This window comes from Zingiber officinale, chromosome 4B, assembly GCF_018446385.1.
Source record: "Zingiber officinale cultivar Zhangliang chromosome 4B, Zo_v1.1, whole genome shotgun sequence".
Lineage (NCBI taxonomy): Eukaryota > Viridiplantae > Streptophyta > Magnoliopsida > Zingiberales > Zingiberaceae > Zingiber > Zingiber officinale.
The window spans coordinates 85430477-85442204 of record NC_055993.1 but is presented as its reverse complement, the minus strand read 5'-3'; the positions used below and the strand labels follow the sequence as shown (position 1 = coordinate 85442204).

The window sequence follows — 11728 nt, the reverse complement described above, 5'->3', positions numbered from 1 at the left end:
TTGGTCTGAAATTTCAGCTGGAAGTTGGGTTTTGTGGATTTCTAAAGGTTTGAAACTCTCCAAGACATTGTTGGTGCAATGGTCAAGGGGGAGTTGACCTTTAGGGGGAGTTTTTACCTAATTGTCAAGGGGAGTTGACTTTTAGGGGGAGTTTTTACTCCTTGAGGATTAGTGATATGGGATTATCACTAAGTGGATTGTTGAGCTTAGTATCAAGGGGAAATTAAGAGTTTCAATGAAAGGTATGGGACTTTCATTAGGAAGAAACTCTTGACCTTGATATCCTCCTTTTCTTTTTGATGTGTGTCAAAAAGGGGAGAGTGTTCATTGGAGAATTATTGGAGGACCCAAGCTAGGTTATCGGGTTAACCTAAGCTAAGGGAAGAATGTCAAGGAATATTCGAGGAAGAACATTGGAATACTTTTTGATGTGTGTCAAAAAGGGGGAGAATTATTGGAGAACCCAAGTTAGGTTATCGGGTTAACCTAAGGGGAGAATGTCCAGGTTATGTTCAAGGAAAGAACATTGGACATTGGAAGATGGTTGGAAAACCTAAGTTAGGTTATCGGGTTAACCTAACTTGATTATGGTTTTGTCAAACATCAAAAAGGGGGAGATTGTTGGTGCAACCTTAGGTCAAGGTTGACCTGGTTGACCCGACTCGAGTTGACTTGACTCGAGTTGTATTTTGATGTTTGACTTGGGAAGATTGTTGATGCAACCTTAGGTCAAGGTTGACCTAGTTAAGTTGCATGTTGATGTTTGACATCGTGAGAGAATTCTATTCTTGATATGGGACAAGAATAGATGTTTGGGAGATTATTGGTGCAACCGTAGGTCAAGGTTGACCTGGTTGACCTGATTCGGGAAAAAGTCCAAGTATGGAGACTTGGCAACGGAAAAGTCCAAGCAGGGAGCTTGGCACTGGAAAAGTCCAAGTATGGAGACTTGGCACTGGAAAAGTCCAAGCAGGGAGCTTGGCACGCGAAAAGTCCAAGTATGGAGACTTGGCACGGGAAAAGTCCAAGTATGGAGACTTGGCACTGGAAAAGTCCAAGTATGGAGACTTGGCACGGAGAAGTCCAAGCAGGGAGCTTGGCAAGAGGAAAAGTCCTAACTGGGATGTTAGGCAGGTGGAAAGTCCTGGTGAAAGGCAGTGGAAAAGTCCTAACTGGATGTTAGGCAATGAGAAAGTCCTAACGGGATGTTAGGCGGTGTGGAAAGTCCTGGTGAGTGAGGCAAGGGAAAGTCCTAACTGGATGTTAGGCGGTTGGAAAGTCCCGTGAGTGAAACCGTGCAAGAGAAAATCCAGATGGATCGGGGACGGACTTCGGTGTTGGAAAATCCAGATGGATCGGGGATGATCGGACTTCGGTGTTGGAAAATCCAGATGGATCGGGGATGATCGACTTCTGGTGTTGAAAGTCCAAGTAGGTCAAAGGGATTGACCGACACTTGGTGGGGAAGTCTTAGCAGTCAAGGGAGTGACCAGATGCTAAGCATGATGAACCAATAGGTCAAGGTTGACCGGATATTGGTTTGGACTTGGTTTGGGCAAAAAAGCTCGATCGGTCTCCGCATCGATCCAAGGATACTGTTTCGATCGGTCTTGTGACCGATCGATTCCACCAAGAGCATATCGTGGAGTTCTGATCGGTCCACGCACCGATCGTGCAACGCATCGAGCGGAGAAAGAAGCTCGATCGGTCCAGGACCGATCAGGTGATGCCGATCGGTCTCCACGATCGATCAAGAGACGAGTGCGATTCTCCATCCGTGAGGAGCTGGATCGGTCCGGGGACCGATCAGATGACCTGATCGGCTCCGCGGGCATTTCTCGCGATTTTGATCGGCGCCACCTGATCGGTCACTAGTCCAGAGGAAGGCTGATCGGTCCGGTGACCGATCGGGAGTTCTTGCGACGCAACGGCTAGTTTTCTCACTGTCTTCTTCGCAGTATAAAAGGATCGAGGGCATCTTCCGTGCGACAACTCTCTTCTTTCTCTTCTCTTCTGCCTCCAGTGATCTGAGCTTTGTTGAGCTCTCCCAGTAATCGTGTGAGCTTCCAGTCGACGGTCAGCTGCTGCTGTTGTCCGAGAAGTTGTTGCTTCCCAGACAGTCGACGAGAAGGCGAGTTAGTGTTTGTACATTGTTCTTGTCTTTTTACTTGTATTCCTTGTATTCTAGTTTGTTGTTGCAAACGTTTGTGGCGAGGTTTCTCCACCCACAAGGAGTATATTGTATTAGCCGGTTTTCCGGGGGCTCATCCACCGACGGATTGATAGGGCTCGTCCACCTCACGGACACGCCGAGGAGTAGGAGTTCATCTCCGAACCTCGTTACATCCTTGCGTTTGAGGTTTGCTTTCTTCTCCTTAGTTTCTTCCTTGTATTTCCGCTGCGACTAACCTAATCGTAGGAAGAAACGCGAAAGATTGGGGTCGGCTATTCACACCCCCCTCTCTAGCCGTACGAAGGATCCTAACACTGTTAAATCCAGAAGCATCCGGATGGCTCATCAAATGGACTACAGAGTTGAGCGAATTCGATATTCAATACCAACCCCGTTCGGCAATCAAGGCACAATCCTTGGCAGATTTTATCACCGAAGTGCAAAGGCCAGAGCCAGAAGCCATGTGGAAGATATTTGTGGACGGATCGTCCACTCGGCTCGGAAGCGGGATTGGAATATTATTGCTCTCCCCTGAAGAAGAGAAGATGCACTTATCCGTCCGGCTGGATTATAGGGCTACAAACAATGAAGCAGAGTATGAATCCCTCATAGCCGGCTTGCAGGCAGCACGGCATGTGGGAGCCGGTCGGGTGACACTTTATTCGGATTCACAGTTGGCCGCTCAGCAACTTTCTGGCACCTTTGAAATCAACAGCGCTCGGCTCAAACTCTACGCTGAGGCCTTTGAAAAACTCAAAGCTAATTTCCGAGAGGTTCTTATCCAGAAGATTCCCCGAATGGAGAACTAGGCAGCCGATGAGTTGGCCAAACTAGCAAGTTCTATAACGCCGGTCATTATCCCGAAGCCAATTGAACAAGTATCTTTGGTGGCACACGTTGACCGGATGGAAGGCCCCCTGTTTTCGGACGACTGGAGGACACCCATCACGGAGTTCTTGCGCTCGGGCGCCACACCGGCCGATCGGGATGAAGCCCAGCTGCTCCGGAGGAGGGCCGGTCGGTTCACACTCATCGGCAATCAGCTCTACAAGAAGGCTTTCTCTCGCTCGCTGTTGAAATGCGTGAGCTTGGAAGACTCGGCTTACATCCTCCAAGAGGTACATCAAGGATCGTGCGGAGGACATCCGGGCGGACGATCACTAGCTAAGAAGATCCTGCTAGCTGGGTACTTTTGGCCGACCTTACAAATAGACGCCGCTCGGACAGTATCCGCATGCCTTTCGTGCCAGAAATATCACAACTTCTCCCACCGACCGGCAGAGGAGATGAAGGCATCGACCGTTTCATGTCCGTTTGATCAATGGGGAATAGATATTGTGGGTCCATTTCCGATGGCGACCGGGCAGAGGAAATTTTTGCTGGTGGCGGTCGATTATTTTTCCAAGTGGGTGGAAGCCGAGCCACTAGCCAGGATCACCGAACAGATGGTCAAAAAATTCATCTGGCAACACATCATCTGTAGGTTCGGTATCCCTCGCCGATTGGTTTCCGACAACAGACGACGCCAAATTGATCCTGTCCGAATGCTGAACCAACGGACGCTGGGCACGTGGCGCTCCCCTGCTGCTGATGTGAGTCTCCGACTAACTGCACGATGCTCCGGCGATCCTGCAACAAAACCGAGCCGGGGGGGGGGGGGGGGGGGGTCCCGGCGACGGCCCTCCGACGCTCAAGTTAGGCGAAGGAATAAGAAAGTGACTTAGAAAATGTAGATTTGCCTACCTCCGGTTGAAGAAGTGGAGGCCTTATATATTCCTCTCGAATGAGCCTGGGCACGCCAATCGAAGCGATCACCTGCTTTCGACCATGCCTAGGTGTGGGCTTGTCAGAAGGGCATCCATAAGACCATACTGCTACTGTATCGACCTTTCCGTGACGTGATGGTGGGGCCTTTAATAGTGCCATCTTGCGTTAGGTCTAATCATCATGCTTCTGCTGACATACCATATCCTGAGCCGAGCGAATAGGCCGCTCGGCTAACCACTGTTCCCTCGCCACGATTCCGGCCGAGCAGACACCTCCGCTCCGCCATTATGTCCTCGGCCGAGCGGACACCTCCGCTCGGCCACTCGGCTCCGGTTCTCCTGCTTTGGCGTCGGAGACCCAACCCTTTAGCTGGGTAATCTCTGGTTCCGCTCGGACGGGACCCCATCTGTGGGTCCCCCATTTTTACCGCCGGATCAATAATAATAATAATAATAATAATAAAAATAATAATAAACAAAGACATTTTTGAAATATAGAATGATTTTTATGATGTTTTTGAGGATGATGAAAATAAAAGTTCTTTTTTATTTCTGTCAATAAGATATAAATAAGATATAAAGGAAGGGTAAGAGTTTAAATATGTTTTCATATAAATAACAACTGTGCTTGTATAATGCTACAGATACTAATTACATTTGAATATCATACTGTTTATAAGATCATTTTTTTAAAAAATTATATTTCTCATTTCACAAATGTTCTATAATAGCTACCGAGAGGCTGACCACCATTGTTCTATTTAGTATATCCTTTGTTTGACTTATTTGGAAGGTCAATATTTTACAAAACTTTGACTGGATATCATAGCCTTTCACTATATTAGAAAATTCCCCCCCTCCTCCTCCTTTCATCCAATAAACATAATAATTCCTTCCCAAGGGAAGTTAACCAAGCATTCAACCCTTTTCTTGTTTTTTGTTTTTCATCCATTGCTCCTCCCTCTCTTCTTCGGGAGTCATGGCTGCCATCATGCATAGATTCATGGCTCTCCTCCTCCTTCTCGTCCCTTGCTCTGGTGATGTGCCACGGTTTGAGCATCCAATCAAGCCAGATGGCTCACTTAGCCTTTTGGTCGTCGGAGATTGGGGGAGAAAAGGGGAGTTCAATCAATCTCTAGTCGCAACTGAGGTCAATCTCTACATACTTCTTTTCAATCCTTCGAGTGTTTGTCTCTAGGGGTAGAGGGGAAAGATGCAGAAAATATAATAAATATTGGTATTAATATATATCGAACGTATCGATAGTAACAGTATATCAAAATTTTAATATAGTATTATATTATATCAAATTTTTTTATATCGATATCGATATGAGATTTAATATTTCAGTAAAATATATACCATATCGATTTCAAAATTTTAGTATGAACAATATAAAATTTATATATTGTCTGCTTAATTCTCACTTTTCAAATGTGTATAAATGTAGATGGGAAGAATTGGAGAGGAGCTGGATATTGATTTTGTCATCTCTACAGGCGATAATTTCTACACCAATGGCCTCACCGGCGTCGATGATAAGAACTTCGAGGAGTCATTCACCGACATCTACACAGCAAAGAGTCTGCAAAAGCAATGGTACAGTGGTAAGTTAATCCAACTTTACCCCTCAAAACAGGGCCATGCTCACTTCTAATGTAGCCGTTTATTCGCTTGATTTTGTTTCTAGTTCTAGGCAACCATGATTACAGGGGTGATGCTTTAGCACAGTTGAGTCCAGTTCTCCGATCAATCGACAGTCGATGGATTTGCTTGAGATCTTTCATCCTCAATGCAGGTCAAATTACTATCACTTTAACAACTAGTTTCTCTTGAGCCTGGTAACTGATTCATTTCTTACAGAGTTTGTGGAGTTCTTCCTGATAGACACATCTCCTTTTGTGAAAACTTATTGGACTGATCCCGCGGGTCATCACTACGATTGGAGGGGAGTCGCGCCTCGTGAAGTGTACACCTCGAGCCTCTTGAAGGCACGGTCGAATATCAATCTTGAGGTTCACCACCATGTTCTTGAGTGAAACTTAACCAACTCTAATTGTTGCAATCAGGATTTGGATGCAGCACTAAGAGAATCTACAGCAGCATGGAAGATTGTTGTTGGTCACCATACTTTGAGAAGTGTCAGTGAGCACAGGGACACAGTGGATCTTCTAAATCCACTGCTTCCAATCCTTATGGTAGTCTAAATTTTTGTCATCAAATCCATCCTACTCTTTGCTGATTTATCTCTCAGTTCTGATCCTGCTAAACTGTTCAGGCAAATGGTGTTGATTTATATGTCAATGGGCATGATCATTGCCTGGAGCACATCAGCAGTAATGACAGGTTTAAGTCTCCAAATGGCTAGTACCATTAATACAAGCACAGATTGATTTGGTCTAATTAGTGCTAATATCCCTTGATTGGCAGTCCAATTCAGTATTTGACAAGTGGAGGAGGCTCAAAGGCATGGAGAGGTGTCTTATTTCCAACCTCTGACAAGCTTCAGTTCTTCCATGATGGACAAGGGTTCATGTCACTGGAGATAAGGAGGACAGCCATTGATATAAAATTTTATGGGGTGCTTGGTCAAGTTCTTCACAAATGGAGTGTGAGCAAAGAGCTGCACCCTGCGGCATAAACATTGGAGAAAGACTAAGATTGTCAGAGAAACTTGTATGTATGGTAGTGGAAAATTAGCAAATTTTATCATTGATCTTTTCCTGGTAAATTAGCTTAAGCGTGTGTGTTAACATGTGTTTGAACTGAAGAAACACACTCTATCCATATATTTTTCAACTGAGATTCTGACATAAGTAGTTCACTATAGCAATTTTTTTTTTTTTGACGATTATGCAAGAGAAGAGTTCGATTTCATGTTTTGGTATAAAAACCTAACAAAATCCTGATGAGATTCAAGTCTTACCCTCACCATGAAGCCCAAAAATGAAACAAGCTTTCCCCTTGATGATCAGCAGTGGCGACCACTGAGGCAGCGGCCGTCAAATCCTAGCCAGCACAAATACACATTGATTCACAAAAAAATTGAAGATGTACAAGGACTATTTCTATTTAGCAAATTTTGCAAACATACATAAACCTATAACTACATATGCTACCTGTTTGAGGCCCTGTCAATGTATTCTGAATCATCTCACAGTAAGCAGTGGCTGTGGTGAAGATGGCCGGAACCTTTTATGTAGCATGCGAGGCAAGTGCCTCATGCCCACAAATTGGAGGGGCACCAAAATCTTAAAACAAAAAAAATTAGCTAATATAGGCTATATAGGTCCATGCATATCTCGTCATAAATATTATTTAATGGATGAGTGAGATTGAAGCACACTATCCATTTATTTACAGTAGTTTATCAAAAGGAGTATGCAGAAAATGAAAATTATCAAAAGGCATATCATAATTGTGTATTTATCAAAGGGCACAGTAAAATGATATGGAATTCCCATTTTAACCCTCCCAGCAACCTCCTCTTCTAAGTTGTCATTTTTCAGACATCCAAATCATAATTTGAATCTTTTTTATTTAAAAAAAAATAGTTATGGTGATGGAGTCATTATTTTTCTCCCTCCCTCTCTCAGCTCGGGCATGCTTCACCTCTCTTCGTATCTCTCCAATTGTAGCATTATTTTAGTGGCGAAATTGTCCCCCCATTCAAACCCTACCTAAGTGTCTTCGTGTGTCCCTCAGATGACATCAAGTATTTCCACCTATAAATCCACACTGATCGCGACTTTACAGTGTCTTATGTCACTTTAAAATTTTTTTTCAAGCATCCACAAAGAAAGAAACACATCATGGAGCTGTTATTTTACATGATGAACCCATAGCGATGATCAAACACTCACCCTTTAGTATTTTCTTGGACATACAAGAAATGCAACATATCCATGGTTTATTGGTCAATATATTTCAAAATTGGGATTCAACTTCTCAAACATTTAGATTCTCAAGTACAACTTTTAATTGTCAATTTTAATCACGAAATAGTTGTATAGTAAAATAAAATAATTTGAAAAGGTTAATATTTTAGATAGCTAATGGACCTGAAAGTGGGGTATTATGACAAATGAGGGCCTAATATGATCTCATATCAGGGCCAACGTGGGCTTGATACGATCCCAAATCAGGCCTAAGGTGGGTCTGATACGATCCCATATCAGGCCTAACGTGGGCCTAATATGTGATCATATCAGGTCTATCGTGGGCCTGGTATGTGATCATATCAGTTCCACCGTGGGTCTAATACTTATTTATCTGTTTGTAGAAGTTAACTAATCATTTAAGTTATCCAGGTGTTCCGGTTGCCTTCACAAGAAGAGACTTTTCTTTGCTACTTGGTATTCCAGATCTAGGTGCTTTGGTTCCGATCAATTTAACTAAAGCATCGGGTAACCTCTTTCTAACTTACTTCTTAAATAAAAAAGAAGCTGCTAGATCAAGAATTAAGGAGTTGCTTAAATTTTATGCCAATCACGTTGAAGAAGAAGAGGATGTTTTATTATTTATAAATTCTACATTTTGTATATATTTGTTTGTCTTATTTTCTTCTAGTACATATAAGGTCCCTTTATGTCTTATAGATATAGTAGATGATTTTGAGAATCTTGTTAGATTCAACTGGGTTGAAGTCATCCATAAATTTATGGCTCCATAATTACCTAAGATTGGGGACATATTTTCATCAACTTAGACAATACATTCTAACACCAACCTCCCTTACCTAAAGAGCTTTGCTGGGCTTTTGACAGTGAGTTTATATTTGATGTTAAATTTAATAAAATTGTGCTGACATGTATGAGTATCTAACACTTGAGATGATGAATCAGGCATGGTTTTTGAAGCATGTGTCAATCCAAAAACCATACAAAATTTAAGGAGTACGAGTAAATAAGTAGAGAAATATTCCTTCACATATTAGTAAGGTGAGGGAATTGTTAGATCGAGTCTCATCTGAAGAGGTCAATTTTGAATACTATCACTTAAGTTAGGTTAATATGATTTTTTTTAATATGTGTTTTAATAATTTGACAGGTTATAATTGACCTAATCCCTACCCAATATGAGAAATTATTAGTTGAGAACCTTGATGGCTTTGATGACATTTCATGTCCAATGGAGACAACACAATTTGAAGGGAACGAAGCAGGAAGTCAAAGTAATAAGGAATGTTGTAATTGCATTATTCAAACAAATCTAATTAAGGAGCTAACAATGAAGAACATATATTTGAATGATAGGGTGAAAGAATTACTTAAAAATATAGAAAATAAAGGCATGCAATCTCAATCAAACGATCCTATAGACGATTCTCAACATGAATCAATAGCTTTTGGAATAAGAAATAGGAGAGGATGTGACAAAAATCACTATGATTACAGGGATACTCCAATTGATAGTCCATTATGGCTCCAGATTTTACCTAAGAGGCAGCGGAGAAATATACAAATATGCAAACCTATGGAGAATGTTGCAACAGAAGTAGAGGGTAAAAAATTTATAAAAGAATATGATGTTGTGGAGAAGGGGAAAGGAAAAAATTGATGTGGATGATATGGAAGAAGAAAGAGACATCGTCACATTAATGGAAGGCAATTCTGAAGAAAAGGCAAAGAAGGATGCAGCTAGGATTGCCCAATTTAACAAAATGAGGAAATAAGTCATTGTTGTAAGTTTGTATTTGCATATGAAATAGGATTTTGTTTGATTTAATTTATTAATTAAATGTGTTTTATGTTTATGGGCATAGTTTGTGAAGAAGAAATTTAAGACTTCGAAGAAGAAAAAACTGTTGGTGCGGTTAGCACTAACGATTTAACCCAGGTTTTGATGAATGATAAATTAGGTTAAGTTAGTTTGTTGTTGTCTGACACTTTGATCGAGTGTGCAGGAGAAGTCCAGACAGGTCGACGGGCTGACCGGATGTCTGGCACGAAGCCCAGCTAGGTCGACGGGCTGACCGGATAGCTAGCACGAAGTCCAAGCGGGTCGACGGGCTGACCGGACGCTTAGGCACGAAGTCCAGCTAGGTCGACGGGCTGACCGGATAGCTGGCACGAAGTCCAGACGGGTCGACGGGCTGACCGGACGTCTGGCAGGTAAGTGAGGTAAGTCACTGGAGGGGAGTGACTGCGAGGACGCATTCTCGGGAAGGGAACATTAGGCGTCGATCCGACTTAGATCCATTTCGGATATCTAAGTCGAGATCGTGACTAGATTCCGGTCTCGGAAAGACGGAATCTAAGTCATACTCTTTTTCTATTACTTTGTTGAACTTTAACTGTGCTAACAATCTGTTTTACAGGATATATATTTGCCTCGGACTAACTCTATTTTGCAGGAGAAGGAGTTCCTGGAAATAGGAGGTCCGGGCGCCCGGAGGTAAGTTTTATCCAAACTCGCGCATCGCCACGTGGAGCTTGCTGGTTGGACCTGCCACGTCTCACCAGGGCGCCCGGAAGGGATCCGGGGTGCCCCGAGCCTCATATAAAAGGAGGGTCAGAGGGGAGCTTCAGAATAACAACAAAAAGAAAGTCTTCTACTGCTTTCTCTACTGCTCTGCGCTTCTGCGACGCTAACAAAGCTCCGACAATACGCTCCTTTCCTTTTTTATTAAATTATTGTCGGTATTTGTTTTAACTTTCATTAGCATTCATTGTACTATTTTTGTAATTATTATTTCGAATTACTAGTGAATTGCCCAACGAAAGTACTCACGGAGTATGGGCCTTCGAGTAGGAGTCGTCACAGGCTCCGAACGAAGTAAAAATTACTGTGTCTATTATTTTTAAATTCCGTTGCGTTTAACTCTCTTTAACACTATTTTTCGAATCGATATTCACCCCCCCCCCTCTATCGACATTTCACGATCCAACAAAAACAAGATGAAGATTGTGGCCTACTTGTTAAAACCAGTTGGAGAACCTAAAGTATGTGAAATACATAGTTAATTTAATTAAGTGATAAGTCAAGATAATTATATGCTTCTCGAATCTAGATAATTATATGGTTCTCTAATTTAATGTTGTGATTTATAGTCATTGATTTACTTTGTAGGTCTACAAATGAAATAGTTTAGAGGAACCACCCTTTGGTTTAAATGTGTATTCCTTCTTATCCGGTGTGAACAGAGAGATGTTTACAAAAGAGGAGGTAATTGACACGTATTATAAAATTCTGTTTAGGGAGGGCATCCTCGTCTGGTAGGACATACAACAAATCTATATATTGTTCAATTTTCTTCACGGTAAGGAATCTAAATGATTTGAGAGTATATAATATTTGATTACATTTTATTATTTGGTTAAGAACATATAACTTTGCATATTTGTAGTCTTCAATAAAATCCTCAAGCCAGTTTACCTTGCAACAAGTGATAAAGATAGATACAGAAGATGAAGAGTTTTGGTATATTTTTATACCTTTGTGCAGTGATAATGTACACTTCCACTTATTGTTGGTGGACACCACATCAATGACGTTTAATCATTATAATTCTCTAGCAAGTGAAAGTAAATCAAAATATGAATTTGAAGCAGCGATGAGCATCCAATATTCATGTGTATGTTTGTAATGTAGTATAAATACTAGTTGATGTAAAATTTTAATTTTCTGTTAAATCTTACAGGTATCAGATTTAAAACAATATAGTTGTGAGCACCTTGCTACGATTGATCCAAAATGTGAAAGGCATCATCCCTTTGACCAATGGGTGTCTCGCACAATGCAATATCCACAACAAGAAGCCAAGTTAGTCGAGCAACAAGTGTGAATA

The 11728-nt window shown here is 41.9% G+C and overlaps 1 protein-coding gene across 1 annotated transcript; it reads left to right on the top strand.

The window, feature by feature from the left end:
* Positions 1–4909: 4909 nt before the first annotated feature.
* Positions 4910–6580, top strand: LOC121978357 (purple acid phosphatase 17-like). Its single transcript, XM_042530713.1, has 7 exons — positions 4910–5089; positions 5390–5546; positions 5630–5737; positions 5803–5930; positions 6009–6137; positions 6218–6285; positions 6370–6580. The coding sequence occupies exons 1-7, from the start codon at positions 4919–4921 to the stop codon at positions 6578–6580; spliced, it is 972 nt and encodes a 323-aa protein (XP_042386647.1). The 5' UTR covers positions 4910–4918.
* The last annotated feature ends 5148 nt before the right edge of the window (positions 6581–11728 follow it).